The sequence below is a fragment of the Lissotriton helveticus genome, chromosome 1_1 (genome assembly GCF_964261635.1).
Source record: "Lissotriton helveticus chromosome 1_1, aLisHel1.1, whole genome shotgun sequence".
In the NCBI taxonomy this organism is placed as follows: Eukaryota; Metazoa; Chordata; class Amphibia; order Caudata; family Salamandridae; genus Lissotriton; species Lissotriton helveticus.
In genome coordinates this window covers 1,284,337,510-1,284,361,410 of record NC_136057.1, presented here as the reverse complement: position 1 = coordinate 1,284,361,410, position 23,901 = coordinate 1,284,337,510, and the positions used below count along the sequence as shown (strand labels likewise).

The window sequence follows — 23,901 nt, the reverse complement described above, 5'->3', positions numbered from 1 at the left end:
AGAGCGGGGGCACCGTTCTGAGGCAATGCTGCGCCATTACTAGATGTAGGCTAAATTACCGTATTAGTTTACCTAACAGCACCCTTTATAGCTTTCAAAGGCTACCTCTAGAACACACGGCGGATGACTGGAGCGAACGAGTTTTAAAAAATGTGTGGCAAGGTCTCTCTGCCTGCAAGTGTAACGGGAGACTAAAACAAACTTCAAGCCCAACAGCTTTGAGTTTAAATACCCCCCGGTGGACGTCATTTCGGTAGGGGTTATTTTGTGTCTGACACATGACAGACAGCACGGCACAGCCCCTTGAGAAGTTGAACTCAGACCTCGTTTTGTGACTGTCCTGTGGTTCTGAAAGAATCACAAACACACCACAAACGCTGAGGTACGCCGCGCACCTTGGAACGTGCGCAGTGCGCTGCAGGCAGCATTTTTTGCTTTTAGTTTTGGCAAGCAGGTGCGCACTGCGCAGACAGCGTTTGCACTTCAAACGACTGTCGTGCGGCACTGGCCCGTGGAGGCAGCCTTTATAACTTGGGTACACTGACTGACAGTAGTATCACTGAGTGTCCCCAAATAATTTATAATGGCCAGGGCCAGTGTGGCGCGGCCACCGCCCTCAAAATAGTGCCGTCTGAGGCGGACTGCCCCCCCCAGCTACGCCGCTGAGGAGCCGCCCCTGTACACAATATATATTATTAACTCTTGCTGTTCAGGAAAAAAAAATCATTTGTTCTAGTATCTGTTATTCAGGTTAAAAACACTCTACTACAATGCCTGAAGGCCTTGGAATACGTTATTCCTACATAACATACAGTGAACTGAGTGTGACGGGGTCAAGAGGAATCGGTAATAGTCGGGTTTTAGTTATAGTGGGTTTTATTGTATTATACAACAAGTCGGTGCATTTCTTTCTCAAGTTTATATTCCGGCGGGGAGATCTACTTGTGCTCGGTCTTCTGTGATGTCGTTCAGTTGGATCGAGTCGTCGAACCACCTCCTTCGTCCGGCGGGATTTACGTCTGGATCCGTTTTGGCTCTCGGATTAAACAAACAGAAATAGTCTTACGTGAGACAGGAGTTATATATATATATGTTGAAAGGGAAAAGGGAGTGAGGACACATTTACCCATGTAACTCTCTTAGCGTTGAACTAATGGCTGTGCAGGTCAGTGCTCAAGGAAAAGGTACACTGGGTCAAGAAATGATCAGGGTAGTTTAGGAAAAACGCCCTTACGTCCCACCCAGTTCCGTATCGAATTTCGTACCTGTGTTAGCCACACACCTCCCCTGGGTGTGTGGCCCGGTGACTCGTGAAGTCGTTGGCCTCCTGGCTTCTCCTCTGCTCTTGGGGTCGTGGCTTCTCCGCTGTTCGCGTCTTCCTTTCTCTCCGTCCCCGCGTCTACTCCGCTCTCTGCGTCTTCTTCCCTCTCGGTGAACAAGCACACCTGGTATTCTCGCTCGTCCGTATATGACGCTTCCGCCTCGTCATACAGCCCCGCCCATTCCTCTGCTGAGTCTTCATTAAAGGGCCATTGACTCTTCTCATTCTCCGGTATGCTGTTTGTTTTCTCTGCGCTCTGTGAAGGGTAGAAGAGGGGAGTTGAAGGGGAAACAATGTCCTGCAATGTCTTTTTAAAGTAATCGGTCTCCTCCTGTACCGACACCCCGTTACACACCTCCCCCCTTAGACACTCACGATCGGTGAGTGGGTGGCGAGAGAGAAAATCAGCCCCAACATTGTCCAAGCCTCTACGATGATGTATGGTAAATTTATAGGGCTGTAGGGATAGAAACCATCTTAGAACCCTGGCATTGTTCGATTTTTTGCGAGCCATCCATAACAGGGGGGCATGGTCAGTATACAGAGAGAATTGGTGGCCTTCCAAATAGTATGCAAGTTTCTCGACCGCCCATTTAATGGTGAGGCATTCCTTTTCAATAGTTGCATACTTTAGCTCACGCGGAAAAAGCTTCCTGCTTATGTACAAGATGGGATGTTCATGAGAGTCGGCCCCCATTTGGGACAGTACCGCGCCAATGCCATAGTCTGAGGCGTCGGTGTGCAAAATAAAAGGTCTCGAAAAATCCGGAGAATTAAGGACCGGGGTAGATGTGATGATGGCTTTTAACCCCTGAAAAGCGTTCTGCATTTCCGTGGTGGGTGTAATGGGAGTTGTTGATTTCCCCTGCATTTTTAGAGAATCAGTGAGAGGGGCGGCCAAGTGAGCGAACTGGGGTATGAAGCGTCTGTAATATCCAACCAACCCGAGGAAGGCCCTCATTTGTTTTCGGTTTGTAGGGAAGGGTGTATCAACAATGGCTCGGATTTTTTCAATCTGTGGTTCAATAACACCATGTCCAAGTACATAGCCCAAGTACTTAACTTTCTGAAAGGCCACTTTGGATTTCTTTGCATTTATTTTCAATCCAGCGTTTCCCAAGACGTTGAAAACAGAGCGTAAGTGTGACATATGAGTGGACCAATCTGGGCTATAGATGACAATGTCGTCAAGATATGCCGAAGTGAAGTGAGTTAGACCTTTCAGTACAGTATTCATTAGACGCTGGAACGTGGCGGGTGCCCCGTGTAATCCAAATGGAAGGACGGTAAACTCAAAGTGACCATCCTCGGTGGAAAAAGCCGTTTTTTCATGTCATCATCTCTGAGGGGCACTTGCCAGTATCCTTTCGTGAGGTCTAGCGTGGTGATGTATTGGGCATCACCGAGTTTCTCAATAAGTTCGTCAACCCGGGGAATCGGGTATGCATCAAACGTCGAGATGTCATTCAGGGCCCGAAAGTCCATGCAAAAACGCCGACTCCCGTCGGGTTTCGGTACCATTACAATGGGGCTGGACCAATCGCTCCTAGAGGGACGTATGACCCCCATGTCCAACATGTCATTAACTTCTTTCCTGATGGCGGCACATCGTGCCTCAGGGATCCTATATGGGCGAATCTTCACTCTTTGACCTGGAGGTGTGTCAATACAATGTTCAGCCAGGGTAGTCCTACCTGGAGTATTTGAAAACAGGTAATCATGACTCCGTAGTACATCTTGCAGGTCTTTCTGTTGCTGATCGTTGAGTTCATCATTCAGAAGCAATTGGTCACGAGTGGACGTGCATATTTGTGGTTCCGATACCAAGTGCACGCTATCCGGTAGTGGACCCAACCACTTTTTAAGCAAGTTGATGTGGTACGTTTGCTGTTTGCTCGGTGTTACTTGTAGTTTATAGCTTGTTCTTCCAACCATTTCAACTACTTTGTAGGGTCCCACCCACTCCACTCGAAACTTCTGCGTGGAGGAAGGAAGGAGAACCAGAGCCCAGTCATCCACGCAAAGATGTCTCCATTTTTTTCCTTTATCATAGGCCGTTTTCTGGCGTCTCTGGCTCTCTTCAAGTTGTCTCTCGGCCAATTCTCTCAATTTACCCAGTCTAGATTTCAAATTCCTGGCATAGTCGAGAGTGGCAGCAGTTTCTTCCGGAGTTTCATTCACCCAAGCATCTCTAGTCATTTCTAGCAGAGAGCGCGGAAGGCGACCATATAGGAGTTCGAATGGTGACAGTCCGAGACTGCTATGTTTCTGACTCCTTATCGTATACAATGCGAGGGGCAGCATCTGGTCCCAGTCGGACCCACTTACTTCCATCATCTTCCTGAGGGTGGACTTCAGAGTGCGATTGTATCGTTCCACCAGACCGTCCGTTTGAGGGTGGTATACTGACGTACGAATCTGGTGTATGTTCAGGTTGTGGCAAATATCTTTCATCAATTTCTATACAAATGGTGTGCCCTGGTCCGTTAAAATCTCTTTGGGAAATCCGACCCTGCTAAACAATTCAATCATTTTTTCACCAACTTGTTTAGACGTAGTAGTTGTTAAGGGAAATGCTTCTGGAAACCGAGTAGCATAGTCCACAATCACCAGTATGTTTTGGAAACCTTTTCTGGTCTTAGGCAAGGGTCCAATAAGATCCTTTCCGACCCGTTCGAATGGCTTTCCAATGATCGGTAATGGTTGCAAAGGCACAGACGGTGGTTTGGTCATGTTTTTCCTTTGACATATACCGCACTCCCTGCAGTATACAGAGGCGTCTTTATATATTCCGGGCCCAAAAAAATTATTCAGGATATTTTGCGTTGTTTTCTCAGAACCTGTATGACCCGCAATCAAATGACTATGTCCAAAAAATAAAACCTGTTCCCGAAAAGGTATGGGCACTAGGAGTTGTAAAGGTTCCTCTGGTTTTCCTTGTCTATACAATAGATCATTTTGTATTACAAATTTAGGAAATACATTGCTCTCTGTACCCTGAGTAGCATGAGCCTGTTCCCAAGCATTATAGAGGGTAGAATCGTTGACTTGTGCGAAACGGAAACTTTTGTCCAGGATCCAGGGATCTGGGGACAGTACCGCCAGCGATGTTTTATTTGGTATGTCGGTGGAACCAAATCCTCCTGCACCCCGTCCCGTTTGATCTAGTGTCTTCGTTTCCTCCAAAGTAGGGTAGGATATGCATTCACAAATCAGTTGTGCCACTCGATCACCTTTCGTCACTTGAAACTCTGTTTTTCCAAAGTTAAACAGTATTATTCCCACATTCCCTCTATAGTCTTCGTCAATAACTCCAGCCCCTACATCAATTAAATGTTTTGCCGCTAGTCCAGACCATGGGGCGAGTCTTCCGTAGCAGCCTATGGGTACGGCAATTTGAATGTCAGTTTTCACGAGAGTTTTTTCTTGAGGAGGAATCGTATAGTTATAGGCACTGTACAGATCGTACCCAGCGGCTCGACAAGATCCTCTTGTGGGTGAGGTGGCATTGTTAGACAGTTTTACGAAGCGAAGAACACCCTCTTCATCTTCTTGGTATCTGCCCTCTTTCAATACTGTTTTTTTTTTTAAAACCTCTTGTGACTGGATGTCCGAATTTTGCTCTATCGTCTTCTTAAACATTTGTAAGAATCTGGGGTTGTCTGTTCCGATGATCAGGTCTTCAGGTAAAGTTGCCAGAACTCCTACTCTGATAGTATGAGGTTTTCCCAGGGTAGGTTGGATTGGTACGTCGGCTAGTGGGTAAGGTTTAATATCCCCATGTACACATTTGATATTTACTTTCTTTTGTGAAATGTACCGATCAAGGGGAACGTGTTGAGATTGGATAACTGACTGCCGACAGCCTGAATCTAGGAGGGCTTGTACACACGAACCATTTACTTTAACACTTACTCTGTAGGTAGCTCCCATTTCGGCGGAATATAGGACAGTTCGTGGCAAGTATCCAACCTCCATGGGTTCTTCTGAGTTCCGTCTTTTTGGACACATCCGTGCGATATGGCCCCAGTTACCAAAATCGAAACATTGTGGTTCCGATGGTCCGGGGTGGTCCGTTCTCCATGTGCGAGAACGGGAAGGTTCTATCGGTCGCATTATACGTTTTTCAGTTTTTGGATTTGTTTTGAACGATTTTTCCCCCTCCCAGCTTGGTTTTGTATTTGTCTTGAAGAACTTTTCATATTCCCAATTTGGATTTTTCGGTTGAGCTCGTGAAAATGTAGAAGCCATTTCAACCGCTTGACTGGTTGTTAGGTTATGATGCTGTCTAAGCCATTTTTGGGTTGCATACGGGAGGGCCTCTAGGAACTGTTCAAGATATATACGATCTAGTATTTCCTCCTTACTACTGGTAGTTGGGGTAAGCCACTTATCCGCAGCCATTTTTAATCGAACAAATAAAGTTTTTGGATTTTCTCCTGGGTTCCCCCTTTCTTTGCGGAACCGTAGTCGATAAGCTTCAGCGTCGAGCCCTAAGTGGTCTAGTATTATTTTCTTTATGTCCGCATATGTAGTATCTCCCGTTGGATTTGCCACCTGATATGCGACTTGTGCTTCGCCTACTAGTAAGGGCGCTAGAAAGAATGGCCACTTTGTGATAGGCCAGCCGCATGCTCTAGCGGCTCTTTCAAAATTTAACAAGAAAGAATCGGGGTCTTCCCCCGTCTGATATTTTTGGAGGGAAACTGCTGGGGCTCCATGTTGTATGGGTCTTTCTCCGTTCCCGGTTCGCTGTACCGGGTCAGTCCACGGGGCAAGGACTTCTGTTTGTGATTCTAAAGCTTTCTTCAGTATCTCTCTATCCGCTTGAGCCGATGATAGTTGCTGTTCCACTACCTACTCCAGTCTCTCTTGACCCTTCACTAATCGATCGATGACCGTTTCCATCTTTTCTATACAGACGGTGTTTATGCCCGCATTCTCCACCACTGTGACGGGGTCAAGAGGAATCGGTAATAGTCGAGTTTTAGTTATAGTGGGTTTTATTGTATTATACAACAAGTCGGTGCATTTCTTTCTCAAGTTTGCATTCCGGCGGGGAGATCTACTTCTGCTCGGTCTTCTGTGATGTCGTTCAGTTGGATCGAGTCGTCGAACCACCTCCTTCGTCCGGGATTTACGTCTGGATCTGTTTTGGCTCTCGGATTAAACAGACAGAAATAGTCTTACGTGAGACGGGAGTTATATATATATATGTTGAAAGGGAAAAGGGAGTGAGGACACATTCACCCGTGTAACTCTCTTAGCGCTGAACTAATGGCTGTGCAGGTCAGTGCTCAAGGAAAAGGTACACCGGGTCAAGAAGTGATCAGGGTAGTTTAGGAAAAACGCCCTTACGTCCCACCCAGTTCCGTATCGAATTTCGTACCTGTGTTAGCCACACACCTCCCCTGGGTGTGTGGCCCGGCGACTCGTGAAGTCGTTGGCCTCCTGGCTTCTCCTCTGCTCTTGGGGTCGTGGCTTCTCCGCTGTTCGCGTCTTCCTTTCTCTCCGTCCCCGCGTCTACTCCGCTCTCGGCGTCTTCTTCCCTCTCGGTGAACAAGCACACCTGGTATTCTCGCTCGTCCGTATATGACGCTTCTGCCTCGTCATACAGCCCCGCCCATTCCTCTGCTGAGTCTTCATTAAAGGGCCATTGACTCTTCTCATTCTCCGGTATGCTGTTTGTTTTCTCTGCGCTCTGTGAAGGGTAGAAGAGGGGAGTTGAAGGGGAAACAATGTCCTGCAATGTCTTTTTAAAGTAATCGGTCTCCTCCTGTACCGAAACCCCGTTACACTGAGGCAAAACTCACTCTGCTTTCCACACATCTATGGAAGAGACCTACGTTCTTCAGGTACCAACATTTACATCAATAGGTAAATATTAAAGAAAACTATGTCCATGCTGTTTAGAATAAATAGCCGGCGTTGATAGTGTTTGATTTGTTGCTTTCCAGAAGGCCTTATTTAAATTGCATGTGCTCTAGTGGGTTACAATCGTACATACAATGGGTGTCTATTTGTATTATTCATTCGCCTTAATATAGTCTCTGCGGAATCTGGACTAAGCGTTTCTATGTGAAGAACATTGTGAATCGAAAAATCTCCAGTCAAACCTTTCTGCTGCACTTTCTAGAAGGATTGCTTCTTCTACTAAGCAGCTGTCTGTAGGCTTCCAGTCCGAACAGAATGTTCCACTAGTTTATAAAGATAGCCAGTGTCTCGGTTGTGCACACCTTTATGGACCAGATATATGTTTTCGAACTCTAATATTTGCTTGACTAGAAGCTAGTGTAGTCACATTACTGCAATGTGCTCTTTTTCATATGTTACAACATCCCATAATACGTTTCCAACCCTAGAATAGGGTGGAATTGATGTTTCATTCCCTTCGCTCACCCTGATGAGGCATTGCTGGTCTGGTACAAATCGGAGCCTATGGTGTATCTTGGCCTTGGGTCTTTTTCTGGTGTGATAGGTTATTCTTGTGGTTGAAGAATTGTGCTCGTTTTTGTAGTGCATTTTGTGTTTACTCTGGTGCTTAATAAATGCAATTTGATGAAACTATATTTAGCTATGTTATTTTTTATGTTTGAAGTGTAATGGTGCTTGAGCCCTTGGTGGCAAACACATTGCATTTTACACATACACTTTGGGGCTTCGGTGCAGCCTCCTTCAGCTATCGGCTTCTTTCTGTCTATAATCATCTGTTTGGGTTGTTTTCAATCCCACCATTAAACAACCCACTGGATTATTTTAAGCTTACCTTATTTCTATTAACTCTTTGGTGTGTCATTCAGTCTTCAATGGAATGCACAAGAGACTACTTTACATCCGGAAGGTACACTGGAGAATGTTTGCATTGTCAGCATTCTGTCCATCATTTGTTTGCTGTAACACTTTTTGCCCTTAGTGGGATGGGTATGCCCAGACGTGGGTCCCTTGCTCCCTGTGCAACTGGATTCAAGCTAGTCTGGCTGAAGAAGAGTTACATACCCTGAAACTGGTCCTAGGATGCTTGTTTCTGGTCCTGGAAGGACCGGGCCTGGCAGTTCGGTCTGGACTGTTCCCATGGGGGACAGGGTCAAGACTGATTTGCATATGGCTGGGTCCAAACTGGGGTGGCGTAGTGGGCAAAAGAACGATGGATTTAACCCAGATCTTTTGACTGGGGGAGAATGTTTGCATTGTCAGCATTCCGCCTATCATTTGTTTGCTGTAACACTTTTCGCCCTTAGTGGGAAGGATATGCCCAGACGTGGGTACCTTGCTCATTGTGCCACTGGATTCAAGCTAGCCTGGCTGAAGAAGGGTGACATACCCTGAAACCGGTATCAGGATGCTTGTTTACGGTCTAGGGAGAACCTAGCCTGGCAGTTCAGTCTGGACTGTTTCCATGGGGCACAGGGTCAAGACTGATTTGCATATGGCTGGGTCTAAACTGGGGTGGCGTAGTGGGCAAAAGAACAATGGATTTAACCCAGATCTTTTGACTGGGGAGAATGTCTCCATTGTCAGCATTCCATTCCGTCCATCATTTGTTTGCTGTAACACTTTTCGCCCTTAGTGTGATAGGTATGCCCAGACGTGGGTCCCTTGCTTACTGTGCCACTGGATTCAGGCTAGCCTGACTGAAGAAGGGTGGCATACCCTGAAACCGGTCCCAGGATGCTTGTTTCTGGGCCAGGGAGGACCTGGCCTGGCAGTTTGGTCTGGACTATTCCCATGGGGCACAGGGTCAAGACTGATTTGCATATGGCTGAGTCCAAACTGGGGTGGCGTAGGGGGCAAAGGAACAATGCATTTAGCCCAGATCTTTTGACTGGGGGAGAATGTTTACTTTGTCAGCATTCCGTCCATCATTTGTTTGCTGTAACACGTTTTGCCCTTAGTGGGAGGGGTATGCCCAGATGTAGGTCCCTTGCTCACTGTGCCACTGGATTCAAGCTATCCTGGCTGAAGAAGGGTGACATGCCCTGAAACCGGTACCAGGATGCTTGTTTCTGGTCCAGGGAGGGCCTGGCCTGGCAGTTAGGTCTGGACTGTTCCGATGGGGCACAGGGTCAAGATTGATTTGCATGTGGCCGAGTCCAAACTGGGGTGGCGTAGGGGGCAAAGGAACAATGGATTTAACCCAGATCTTTTGACTGGGGGAGAATGTTTGCTTTGTCAGCATTCCGTCCATCATTTGTTTGCTGTAACACGTTTTGCCCTGAGTGGGAGGGGTATGCCCAGATGTGGGTCCCTTGCTCACTGTGCCACTGGATTCAAGCTATCCTGGCTGAAGAAGGTTACATGCCCTGAAACCGGTCCCAGGATGCTTGTTTCTGGTCCAGGGAGAACCATGCCTGGCAGTTCGGTCTGGACTCTTCCCATGGGGCACAGGGTCAAGACTGATCTGCATATGGCTGGGTCCAAACTGGGGTGGCGTTGTGGGCAAAAGAGTGATGGATTTAACCCAGATCTTTTGACTGGGGGAGAATGTTTGCATTGTCAGCATTCTGTCTATCATTTGTTTGCTGTAACACTGTTGTTATAACACATTTCATCCCGTCTCGTCTGTGCATTGCATTCGTAAACCAATCCTTATTTGTTTTTCTCTGTTGCAGGCATTTTTGTAATGCCTTTGACAGCGCTGTAGTTTGAAGGTCAAACCTATTGGCTTTGTCAGTGCTTCTTGTTGTTCTATTTATGTATTTGAGATAGCTGCATTGGGTGATTACCCTGTACGCTGCTCTGTGTCCTTTTGAAGATGACTGATGCATTTAAGTTTTACATGGCTGCATTGGGAATATATAATGTGCCATTGACATGGGTTTCTGTGAGCAAAGGGTGTAAGCAGACATGAATTTGTATTATGTATGTTTGAATAAGCGTGCTTCTTGTTTGACATTAAGAGAAACCTTTATATGAGTGTTAATGTTTATATGTTTTAAACTGTGGTTAACAAATGAAAACAAATAAAATATCTCTCATAAGATTACTTGATTAAATAAAGGCTAGAGAGAGAATATTTATATATGTATTTACTATTTTGTTTGCTTAGGTTTTTATGCATATTTTAGAAAGTTTGTGTGTGGTACATAGTACATTGTGCGGTTTTGCATAAATAAGGACTGTTTCATTTAGAACCCGCCCTAGAATAGAATTTGGTGTTTATTAATCAAAAGTTAATGAAACATGCCTCATTTATTGTTGCATAAATTGTTGATACAAATGGATTGCGTCTAGCTCCTTCTTCATCCTTCAGTGGTATCATACATTGTTCGTTTCTCTTTCAGGTGTTTCTTAAGAGTGATCGTGTTGCCAGAATGGTTCAAAGTGGTGGATGCTCAGCCAATGACTTCAGAGACGTGTTTAAAAAAAACATAGAAAAGAGAGTCCGAAGCTTACCAGAAATTGATGGACTGAGTAAAGAAACGGTGCTGAGCTCATGGATAGCTAAATATGATGCAATATACAGAGGAGAAGAAGACCTGCGCAAACAACCCAACAGAATGGCACTGAGTGCAGTGTCAGAACTCATCCTGAGCAAGGAGCAGCTCTATGAAATGTTTCAGCAAATTCTAGGTGTCAAGAAGTTAGAACATCAGTTACTCTATAATGCCTGTCAGGTGAGCAGTTCCACTTATTGTTACTGTTTTTAATGTCTGATTTACTCAAAGTAAGTATGCACACCCGAAATCACCAACATGACCAATGTAGATGTTCCAGATCCATGAGAAATATTTTAAAGAATCTCTTGCAGTGTGAGCTGGGAAGATATCAACTCTTGGAGATAGACCAGTTGCAGTAAAGCTGTTGGAAATGCGAGTTTGAGGGAAGTTCAGTGGTCTTTTCTTGGATGAAGAACCAGGTTCAGTCAACTGGCAAAACTTCTGATGTGCAGATTTTAAGTAGCACCCATCCCTAACGTTTTTAAGAAAAATGCCATGACTGCAAAGGACAGCAAGTTATGTGATGGCTTTAATAGAATTGTTTATTTTGGGTGGACTTGGCTGCTATTTATTTTGCAAAGAATAGTTCTGACCTATGTGCCTGTAGTTGCTGCATTATACAGAACATTTACAGTACCAGAATGGAATTATCGTGGATATTGTCACCCTAGGCATTTATCTTCTTTGTCATCTCTTTTTATATGTAGGATTGGGCTTTTTATTTGTTTTGATTTGTCAAATTGGTTGCATTTTCTATATTTGTGCTCAGTACTTTTTAGGCATAATAATCTTTGGTCTGTTTCTCTTTATATATGAGTTTCGTAGACTGCTGATAGTTTTGTATTACCTACCTGGTAAAGTCTTAGCCCAGTGAGTACACCATAGATAGAAGAATTTGATTTTCCGTATGAAACTCGTCACTCAAAATAAAACCGTAGTTTTCAAGGACAAACATGTTAAAATATACTATGTCAAGACTGTCAACTAAAACAGTATGGGGCTCTATTTTACTACGTCTAAACAAAAGGAGTGGCAGGGAGAGTGGAATGACACTCTTATTCCCCGGTAATAGTCAATAAACAAGAAAAGAGTGTCCAATGGTAGTATTCGACCACAGAAAGGAGCAAACAAACGGCTTCACTTAAGACGTTAAAGAAAGCCCTCACTCACCACCTAGTGATGACATGCTTCATCATCGGGCCCCACCAAAGAGACCGAGTGCCTCGTTGGTGTGCTGCAACGCCAGATTTACTGCGGAGCGGGTTGGTGAGTTCAGGCAGTGTTGTGCAAAGAAAAGAAACTAGTGAGTGGTGGATGATTAAAAAATAGTCCGTAGTGTATCAAAATTAACTTTATTTTAATGATCACTAAGGACGGGTTGATAAAAAACTTATGTGTTGGGAATTCGTCCAAAGTTAGTTGAGTGGCAGTTTCCTAAATATCTGATAGAGGGAGTATCGGAAAAGGCTTCTGCTAATTAATCTTCTATGAGTTCATGCGAGTAATGTGTAGCTTTCTAAAAGGAGAATAAGTGACCTTCAGTTCTGCTTTTGTGGATGTGGGGTGTGTCCGCGAGTGTGGCTGAGCAGACATGTCTGCTCAGCTGGGGACAGTGTATGCGGTTGTTCAGATATGCTGGTCCAGTGTTGTGCAGTGGTTTGTATGCATGCGTGAGGAGTTTGAATTGGCTGTATTTGTGTATGGGGAGCCAGTGGAGCTCTCTGAGGTGTGAAGAGATATGGGTACTACAAGAGAGGTTGTGAATGAGTCTTGCTACAGTGTTCTGGGTGGGCTGGGGTCTGTATAGGAGCTGTTTGGAGATCCCAGTATAGAGTGCATTGGCTTAGTCAAGTCTACTAGTGATAAGTGGTTGTGTTGGTAGGTCTGGTGTTCTGGGGCTACCATTTGAAGATCTTGCATAGCATGCATGAGATGTGGAAGCAGGAGGAGCTGACTGCGTTGACTAGTGCTGTCATGTTGAGGTTATCATTCAGGATAATTGCCAGGTTTCTGTTATGGGCGATGAGTTTTGATCTGGGTCCTCGGTCTGGCAGCCACCAGGTTGAGTCGCAGGAGAGATTTTATTTTCAAAGACCAGCACTTCCGTCTTTTTTGGAGTTGAGTTTCAGGCATTTGGTTCTCATCAGTTTTGCTTCCTTGATCACGCAGCTGGTGAAGCTGGTTCTTTTGGTGGTTGTCTTGTTGGTAAGGATTAGAACGAGATGGGTGTCATCGGTGTAGGATATGATGGTGATTCCGTGGAATCTGAAAATCCATCAATTGTTCTTTTTGCATTTGTCACCCGAGTGAGATGGGTATACCCAGACATGGTTCCTGTGCTCTCCGTGCCACAGGAGTCAAGCCATGATGAGGGGTGAAACCCCGAAACCGGTCCCAGGATGATTGTTTCCGGTCCCGGGAGGACCGGGCCTGGCAGTTCAGGCTGGACTGTTCCCACAGGTAACAAGGTCAAGACTGATTTGCATAAGGCTGAGTTTAAACTGGAATGGCATGAGGAGCAAAAAAAACGATAGATTTAGGCCCATATCTCTGTACTGGGGTGAATGTTTGACATTGTTCAACATTCTGTCCATCAATTGTTCTTTTTGCATTCAAAATCTGATGAGGCTGGCACATGGAGTCATGCATAGAGGTTGAACAATGTGTGACTGAGAGATGATCCCTAAGGGACACTGAAGATCAGGTTCTTGGATCCCGATGTGTAGGGTGGTAATCTTACTCTGAGTTCTTCCCCTGAGGAAGGAGCCTAACCAGTGAAGTGCCGGTCCCTTGAAGCTGATTTTGTGACATCTCCTGATGAATGTGTGGTGGTTGACAGTGCCGCAAGTAAGGGTGGTCAGTAAACTCAGCTCGGCCAGCAGAGTTCACAGATTGTTTGTCACTCCACTACCCGCTTAGAGAGACGAGTTTGACAAGAACTCTGCCTACACCGCGTAGCAGAGTTTATTGGCACCTGTAATTTCCCTATCAGTCGCAGCCTTCTCCTACCATCGAGCTTGAAGTCCCTCTTCACTGTCCCTAGTAGAGATTTGGTCCTGCCCCCGTCTGCGTGTTTACGGAAGTGCCTGTGATGCATTCAAGGAGCTCGGGATTCTGGGAGAGAGGCGGGGATGACCGTGTACGCCATGCTCGAGTGGGAGGAGCTATGCTGCTGTGCCCCATGTCAACCCTGGAGAATAGCTAGCCCGCAGGTAGAGTACTTCGGGGCCAGAGTATAATATTAGCACTTTCCTTCGCTGAGAGTATTTAGAATGAAGGAAAGAACCATGCCTTACTACTAGCCAGCCCAGGCGGGCTTCGTGTGCGGCAATAGAGTGCAAGCTCTGGGCCGTGGCAAGGATGCCAAGCAGAACCAACAGTCCGTGGCCATCAAGAAGCTGCTGGAGGAAACACAGAGTGACCTGCGGTACCTGTCACTGGAATGCAGGAAGACTTTTCCCTCTGTCAAGAAGGTAAGGCGGGCAGAAGGTCTTACACTTGATTCACACCCTTTCTAGGACACACACAGTTACCCCTACAGTCAGTGACATCTTTACGTGTGTTCAAATATGCCACCAGTCGTGAGCTGAAAATCACAACTGCAGCCACGAGCATGAAATACATGCAAGACCACCTGACAGGGAAATGAGAAAGGCGTTCTCTAAGGTGGGGCGCCGGGCATTTACTTGGTACATAGTCAAAAACACTAGGGAGGAGGGGCGACAGGAATGTTGAACTGTGTGTGTGTGTACCTTGCTACGTGAGATGACAGGTTCCCATGACCAACACCCCGGCCTTCGACTCAAGGGAGGCGTGCAGCAGGTTTGGCCAGAATGTGCCCTCTATTACCCAATGTAAGCAGAGGGAAAGGAAAGGGTCTTAATTGACTTGAACATTCGCTCAGACAAAGGGGGGACCATAAACGCTATTTTCTCAACCTGCTTTCCACAGGCATTAATTAGCTCAGTTTTACCACCTCAGCAGGCGAAAGGCAGATATTTGTTTTTCCTGCAGAGTACTGATTGATGAGGCGTGGGGGGGAGGAGGGGTTTGGGAAGAAGAAAGCAAGTTGCCAAGGCATGTGTGAATTCATGGAGTAGGCCTCCCTTCAGCTCAAAGAAGCCTTCCTTCACTCCATTACCTGCCAGGGATGGTGTTAAATGTTTAATTCACTCACTTGTTGATTGTGCAAACTGACCCACGGACAATTGTCCAGCAGGACCCCAAATAAAGAAGTATTTTTAAATCGTGGATGTTGTGACATCTCATGCCCTAGACCTGATGTGGGACAATGATGTTTTCAGGTTTTTGTGTACAGTACTTTCCTAGAGTGTTGGGGCCCGTGTTGTCGTTTAACGGTGCAGATATGCAATAGTGGGCTCAAAAAGCACAGCGCTTTTGTAAGACATATGTAAAGAACCACATTTGAAGGTAATAGACTCATGTTACTTATCTTGAGTCTTCTTTCGTGTTGTGTACTGCTTAATGTCGGTGCCAATATGTTTAGCCTGACATATAAGCTTTCCACAACAGCTGTTTATATTTCGTGGCATTACCGGCCTGCTGGGGCTCCACTGTCTCGGGGAAAGGTGAGCAGTTACAAGACACTGGCAAATAATTGCTGTTGTTTTATAAATGTAAAATCTTCGTTTAGTGGTGTGCGCATTGTGTGGGCTCGAATTAAAGATAATCCCATTACCATAATGCTAAGTTAATAGTAGAAAAACAGATTATGTAATTACCAAGCATATTGAATTAGAGTTGGATTTGTGTATTTTTGGTTTGCAAGGCTCAAGAGTGTGTGCGCAGTTAAGAGACTCGTCTTAGTGATTCACAATGCGAGCTTCCAATGGGCGCCTGCAGTATCTGCTTGTCTGTAACTTTACGACTTGTTTAAGCAGTCATCTGTGAAACATGACAGGCGTTTAGGTGAGTGGAGCAACTCCACCAGCTCTCGGAACTCCACAATTTTTATGCAACTCCACAGAATTCCGCGTAGTGCAACTCAGCGACCTCCTCCCACCCTTAGCTGAAAACTGCGGAGAGGTCGAGCAGATGAGGGATGTGGTCTCTCCTCCGGTCAGTATGGTTCCTATGTTGCCTGGGCAAGTTGGTAATGCGGTCTCTGGGGGTCCGGTAGGTGTTCGAAGTTACTGTACATGTTTGCTATTTTGCTGTGAAAGAAGTTGAATAAGTTGTCTTAGGGTTCCTGTGAGGGGGTGATGCTGTTGACTGCACCCTCGGGGTGGTGAATTTATTGACAATGGAGAAGATTTCCTTGCAGTTGTTGGTGCTTTCCTCAATTATATGCTAGGGACTTACAGACAAGTAAAATATATCAATTAGGACAGGCTCACTAAACCATGATTAAAAGGGAAGCACAGGCATTTTACGTCTGGTTATCAGGGGTAAAGTGCACAGAGTTCTAAAGCCAGCGCACAAACTTGATCAACTACGGTGACCATGCAGAAAAGTAAGATTTCTTACGAGGTTCTTATTGTAGATGAAAACATTTTGAGAATTAATGTTACAAAAGTGGCATCATAAATAAAGGGATACTGTGGTAAATTAGTTTGGATCAATATTAACCTCCTAGCTACCAGGAATGTGAAATGTATTTTAATCTAGCATAATCCATATAGCTTGAAAAAGGAATATTTTGCTCATGTATATCAAGTTTCCACCTAGTTTTTATCCGTGGCAGGAGCACCAAATTCTCTTCAGGCGCACCTTCAAGGTGAATGCAGCACTGAACGATTTGATATTCCTGACTTTGATTGGTATGACCTTGGTTGTTAATGAGTTTTAATCCAAGAGAAGAGAAATACCAGAAGACTCAAATAAGAGGTTATGATGTACATTCTTTTTTTGCTTCCATGGCTATTTTAATGAGGTACTCGAGGGCACCCGCATGTCAATATTATCTGTAGAAATGGAAAAAAATCACTAAGGTTATGCTACTCATAAAGCCTTCTTTGTGGCCTAACCCTAATATTCAGATGCATGACAAATTGCTTTTTTGGAGATCTTTGATCAATAGAGGGATATTTGTTGTGAGTCAAATTCATTGCTAGTAAGAGTTTGTGATGTTTACTTTTCTTCAGCAAAGGTTTTCCCCTCCGAAAATTGAACGCAGTAAATATGAATAGATGTCCAATGCTTTTAGAGATTTTTTTCACCTCAAAAGAAGGGAAGCGGGTTGTTCATTGCCTCTTCTTCTTGTTAGCTAGACAGAAGGTTTTTTGTCTGCATTTATCTTGAATAAATTAGTAAGGTCTTTGGTGCCTCTCATACTTTTGTATGTGAGCCTTGATCTAATGAAATGGAGCCTCATTTAGAAATCCCTAAAGGGGGCATCTTTTTGCATAATAATCTCTTGAGAACTTCGGATGTTAAACTTTACTTGACAAAGCTAAAAAAATATTTTAGAAAATATTGACCCTCTGTCCATATCTTTCAGTGCTGATTCTGTGCAGGCTATTCTTGCTAGGGATAAAGTAAAGATTCGGTCTCACTTTCCAACATGTTTTACTCCTCTGAGCATGAATGAAATTTGGAATGCAGTCTGTCTCTGAATAATTTAGTAGCTAACCTAGACCTTAGGGGTTCAGCATTATTAAATCTCCACCTTAGAGTGTGGAGTTTTGTTATTAAGGCTTTCAATGTAGCCAAAAAGTCCTTACGTTGTGGTAGACAGGATATAATCCAAGGTTGCATTTGGTTGAAAGGCTTGATAATTCAATTAGATTCTGCTACGCCTCCTGAGCAAGCGGTTTCATTGGATTCTGACAGCATGGCGTAGGAATTCTATCCAGTCGCTGATTATGAGCAGACTACATTATGGCAATGCCTTGAGATTAGAAATGGATGACTATGTGTTTAATTTCCTGCAACTCATATAGAATGAGGCAGAGAAATTGATTTGCAATAATTCTAGAAGAAGTAACTTGCTTCAATTTGCTCCCGGTCTGGAAAAGGGTCAAGTTTAACCTACTCAGCCATGTTCATAGATCACTCCATTGTAGTGTAGTTCCTGTATCCCTGATAGGCTCTGTGCATTGGAATAATATACACTATAGATTTGACATATGACTGAGGACAGTATGTCTATCGAGTACATTAAACTTATTTATTTGAGTGTGCCAGCTAACTCAGAGGTCACTAGAAACTTTCTCGAATGAAAATGAAGGGTTTAGTTTCTGACAACCGCATAAACATGACAACTTTGTTTCCCCTAGAACCGGAACAATATCTTCAGAGTCGTGGAAACAATCAATAACTATTTCACCCAGTCAATCGTGCATGCTTCGTTTCTACAGAGTTGCATAGAAATAGAGAGACAGGCGTTTCAATAAAAGGGTTTATTGAACAGTTGTATTTCTCGTGCAAGAGATATGAACTGCTACAATCGGTAGACAGAATGCAAAGTATAATGCGTACAGCGTAAACAGTAATATAAAATAATACTGTAATATCATTGACTGTTGCTATTACATATATAAAAATACATACATAAATAACATAGGCTAAAATACTCAACTGGTGCTTCTAAAATACACCTACCCCAGTGTACCTAATCTAGGTCTAGTACGAGGGAAGAGGTAGGTGCTGTCTTTCTCATATGTATAGTTTTGCCAACAATTGGCAAAGGTTTCTCTAGGTTCTAATCAGCTCCATACCTTAGAATGAGAGAGGTTGGTATCTCTTTCTCGGGACTCGATTTCCCAACACCCGCAAGGGGAGTAAGAAACACTGGAGCTGGATTCTCGGCAGGAGGATGACCGCTTCTGGTCAGTGCATCAGCTGGAGAGTTGGCTTCCTTCGGCACTTGCTGTAGGGAGCTGCGTCGTACAAGTAGGTAGTCGAACTGCACTGAACCACACCGTGCTTTGCCATAGCAAGTGAAGGTATATTTATACCTGGAAGGTGTTTAGGAATGCCAGTATTGACGTAAAGTCGGACATATGAATGAACTACTAAGGAATAGATGTTCATGCAAAATAAATGAGTTCTTGGAGAGATCAATATCCAAGCAAGGGGAGTCCCTAACGGCTTAAGAGTCTGGTTTTCCTAGAACTCGTTGTGACATAGATGAACGGATGGAAGTAGCCATGCCTGTTTTGGGTAGCATGGGCTATGCCTAAATAAGGACTGGATATCTATGCCTATATAAGGGCAATGTGAAATGTACCTATATAAGGGCATGTATCGGGAAATGCATACGGAATCTAAATCGGCATACAACACCCACTCCACTTTCTTATGTACGACATTACTAAGTTCTAAACATGTTAAACATATCTGAATCATATCTACACATGAAGTGCTAAAAGCATGTTTCAAAAACATTGTAAATGATGTATCCAAGCTAAAGCATTGGTGCTGTGCACATTAATGCAAGTATTCATTCTAAGCACATGTTGACATTTTTAAATGCTCACTTAATGAATCACGAAAATATACATTAATGAAATGGCTCGTTAAATACAGACGAAAAAGTGCTGAAATCATTTCATGTCAGATTACATAAAACTGTTTGTATGTGGACAAGGTCATATATTGGCTCTAGAAGTTTTTCAAAGAATTCTTGTTCTCTATGAATAGTTCTACTGTAAGCAGATTACTTGTGCCAAAAAATGAAAACTACAAATTTGGAGAAAAAAAATTAATCATAGGAAAAAGAGTTCCAAAGTTAGTACCTTGTTTTGAAAAATTAAGGTCAAATTCAAAGTCTCTCAGAACACTGTGTGCCAAAATCAAAAGTCAGTGTTGGACTCGGAGAAAACATGAAATCTTCTATGTCTGATGACCAAAAGTCGTCTACCATTGTAGGTGAAAGTTGGATTACCTTGTTTAGAAGATTTACTGCACATAGATTTGAAGTGGTACAAAAGGGGGTGGTGATGGACGGAGCATCTGAATCAATCAAACACTCACACCCAGTCAATAGATCTGGGTTTAATCCATCACCGTTCTTTAGCCCACTCTGCCACCCCAGTTCTGACATGGCTATAGGCAAATCAGTCTTACCCTGTGCCTCATGGGAACAGTTCAGCCCGAACTGCCAAGCCATGTCTTCCCTGGACCGGAAACAAGCCTCCGAGGACCGGTTTCTGGCATTCCAGCCGTCTTCAGCCCAGCTTGCTTGAATCCAGTGGCAAAGTGAGCAAGGGACTCACGTCTGAGCATACCCTGCCACACTTATGGCGGCCAAAAGCGGTACAAAAGGGGGTGGTGATGGACGGAGCATCTGAATCAATCAAACACTCACACCCAGTCAATAGATCTGGGTTTAATCCATCACCGTTCTTTAGCCCACTCTGCCACCCCAGTTCTGACATGGGTATATGCAAATCAGTCTTACCCCTGTGCCTCATGGGAACAGTTCAGCCCGAACTGCCAAGCCATGTCTTCCCTGGACCGGAAACAAGCTTCCGAGTACCGGTTTCTGGCATTCCAGCCGTCTTCAGCCCGGCTTGCTTGAATCCAGTGGCAAAGTGAGCAAGGGACTCACGTCTGAGCATACCCTGCCACACTTATGGCGGCCAAAAGCGGTACAAAAGGGGGTGGTGATGGACGGAGCATCTGAATCAATCAAACACTCACACCCAGTCAATAGATCTGGGTTTAATCCATCACCGTTCTTTAGCCCACTCTGCCACCCCAGTTCTGACATGGCTATATGCAAATCAGTCTGACCCTGTGCCTCATGGGAACAGTCCAGCCCGAACTGCCAAGCCATGTCTTCCCTGGACCGGAAACAAGCTTCCGAGGACCGGTTTCTGGCATTCCAGCCGTCTTCAGCCCGGCTTGCTTGAATCCAGTGGCAAAGTGAGCAAGGGACTCACGTCTGAGCATACCCTGCCACACTTATGGCGGCCAAAAGCGGTACAAAAGGGGGTGGTGATGGACGGAGCATCTGAATCAATCAAACACTCACCCCCAGTCAACTGATCTGGGTTTAATCCATCACCATTCTTTAGCCCGCTCTGCCACCCCAGTTCTGACATGGCTATATGCAAATCAGTCTGACCCTGTGCCTCATGGGAACAGTCCAGCCCGAACTGCCAAGCCATGTCTTCCCTGGACCGGAAACAAGCTTCCGAGGACCGGTTTCTGGCATTCCAGCCGTCTTCAGCCCGGCTTGAGTCCCTTGTTCACTTGGCCACTGGATTCAAGATAGCCTGGCTGATGAGGATTATGAATCCGAAACTGGTCCCAGGATGCTTGTTTCCGGTCCAGGGAAGGCATGGCTTGGCAGTTCGGGCTGGACTGTTCCCATAAGGCACAGGGTCAGACTGATTTGCATATAGCCATGTCTGAACTGGGGTGGCTGAGTGAACTAAAGAATGGTGATGGATTAAACCCAGATCAGTTGACTGGGGGTGAGTGTTTGATTTGTTCAAACGCTCCGTCCATCATCCCCTTTTGTATCGCTTTGTTCGCCCTAAGTGTGGCAGGGTATGCTCAGACGTGAGTCCCTTGTTCACTTGGCCACTGGATTCAAGATAGCCTGGCTGATGAGTATTATGAATCCGAAACCGGTCCCAGGATGCTTGTTTCCGGTCCAGGGAAGACATGGCTTGGCACTTCGGGCTGGACTGTTCCCATAAGGCACAGGGTCAGACTGATTTGCATATAGCCATGTCTGAACTGGGGTGGCTGAGTGAACTAAAGAATGGTGATGGATTAAACCCAGATCAGTTGACTGGGGGTGAGTGTTTGATTTGTTCAAACGCTCCGTCCATCATCCCCTTTTGTATCGCACATAGATTTGAAGCTTCGTCATCAGCATTGGTCGCATTAGCAATGTTCGTAATGGATGGTACCTGCGGCCTGTTTCCTCTCGTACCTCAGCAGTTGCAATTTGTGTTTGTGAGATCTCAATAAATGCCGTCATCAGAATTGGTAGCTGCTGGGGACAACACAGAGCATGGGCCGTTACAGGGTCCAGCAAAGTATCAACATCCGTTGGCATGACTGATGGAAGTTTCAGACAGATGTTGAAGAACTGTAATCTTCATTCTCAGGGGTCTCACTAATACAAAAGGACTTGGCACAGAAGCTGAAATATGAAAAGACATCTTTATTAAACTTAATTAAGTGAGACTACGTCACACAGGAGCCTTTAGCAACTGAATGAGGCAGTCTAAAGAGTACAAAACACAGAGGCCTTTTATATGCTTAGGTTTACAAACTCAGCATAAAAGAAAGGGGCAGTCCTAGCTTCTGCAAGCATACAAAATGCCTAATATGGACATACAAGATCTGCAAAATATTAGCCAATAGAAAAAGCTCATGTAACCAGAATGTCCCCCTTACGTCGTGTTTCTGCCCAACCCATAAGTCAATCAATTACAGCACTTATAGGTCAATCAGTAATGGCAGAACATGTCTGTATGCAGTTAGGCCAGCTGGTGTCTGAGATTGCTTTCAAAACAAGGACAGAGGGGGGTTTTCTACACGTTGCAGTCCAAAGGGCAGAAACACTTCATGAATAGAGCAGTCTGTGTAAAGGCAACACAAATTGATGACAAATGTAAGACGGAGTCAAAATTAAAGAACCTCAGACCCTCCTTTTGCCATTACACAGGCAAATCCTAAAATTATTTTGCAAACATTATGTATTTCAGTGACTATTGACAATGCCAATAAAACAATAAGAATCAGTCTCCAAACACCCATTGTATGCCATCGCACGGGAAATACCCAGGGTCCGTCAAAGCCTCTCTGGCTGGCTTCTATTGTCCATCAAATCCTGTTTCTGTTGTTTTCTTCTGCATGGGCCTCTTCATTCCGTCCTTTCATGAAAATGATGTTACTCAGTATCCGTTGGAGTGCCTTCCTGGCAAACACTCAAAGCTCACTTGAAAGTCTCAATGTCTCAATGCAGTGCATCAATATTTCCTGTGCTGCAGGCACTACAGATAGTGTGCTCTTCATTGAACGGTCTGAAATGGGGTGGCTGAGTGGGCTAAAGAATGTTGATGGATTAAACCCAGATCAGTTGACTGGGGGTGAGTGTTTGATTTGCTCAAACGCTCCGTCCATCATCCCCTTTTGTATCGCTTTGTTCACCCTAAGTGTGGCAGGGTATGCTCAGACGTGAGTCCCTTGCTCACTTGGCCACTGGATTCTTGATAGCCTGGCTGATGAGGATTATGAATCCGAAACCGGTCCCAGGATGCTTGTTTCCGGTCCATGGAAGACATGGCTTGGCAGTTCGGGCTGGACTGTTCCCATGGGGCACAGGGTCAGACTGATTTGCATATGGCCATGTCTGAAATGGGGTGGCTGAGTGGGCTAAAGAATGGTGATGGATTAAACCCAGATCAGTTGACTGGGGGTGAGTGTTGGATTTGCTCAAACGCTCCGTCCATCATCCCCTTTTGTATTGCTTTGTTCGCCCTAAGTGTGGCAGGGTATGCTCAGACGTGAGTCCCTTGCTCACTTGGCCACTGGAATCATGATAGCCTGGCTGATGAGGATTATGAATCCGAAACCGGTCCCAGGATGCTTGTTTCCGGTCCATGGAAGACATGGCTTGGCAGTTCGGGCTGGACTGTTCCCATGGGGCACAGGGTCAGACTGATTTGCATATGGCCATGTCTGAAATGGGGTGGCTGAGTGGGCTAAAGAATGGTGATGGATTAAACCCAGATCAGTTGACTGGGGGTGAGTGTTTGATTTGCTCAAACGCTCCGTCCATCATCCCCTTTTGTATCGCTTTGTTCGCCCTAAGTGTGGCAGGGTATGCTCAGACGTGAGTCCCTTGCTCACTTGGCCACTGGATTCATGATAGCCTGGCTGATGAGGATTATGAATCCGAAACCGGTCCCAGGATGCTTGTTTCCGGTCCATGGAAGACATGGCTTGGCAGTTCGGGCTGGACTGTTCCCATGGGGCACAGGGTCAGACTGATTTCCATATGGCCATGTCTGAAATGGGGTGGCTGAGTGGGCTAAAGAATGGTGATGGATTAAACCCAGATCTGTTGACTGGGGGTGAGTGTTTGATTTGCTCAAACGCTCCGTCCATCATCCCCTTTTGTATCGCTTTGTTTGCCCTAAGTGTGGCAGGGTATGCTCAGACGTGAGTCCCTTGCTCACTTGGCCACTGGATTCATGATCGCCTGGCTGATGA

General features: G+C 45.1%; 1 protein-coding gene across 5 annotated transcripts in view; it reads left to right on the top strand.

The window, feature by feature from the left end:
• CADPS2 (calcium dependent secretion activator 2) overlaps window positions 1-23,901 on the top strand; it is a 2,489,915-nt gene that overhangs the window by 582,195 nt on the left and 1,883,819 nt on the right. For all 5 annotated transcript variants that reach the window (XM_078680818.1, XM_078680809.1, XM_078680789.1 and 2 more), the window contains exon 3: window positions 10,603-10,935. In XM_078680818.1, the coding sequence (XP_078536944.1) occupies window positions 10,603-10,935 (333 nt within the window). The remainder of the gene's footprint in view (window positions 1-10,602; window positions 10,936-23,901) is intronic.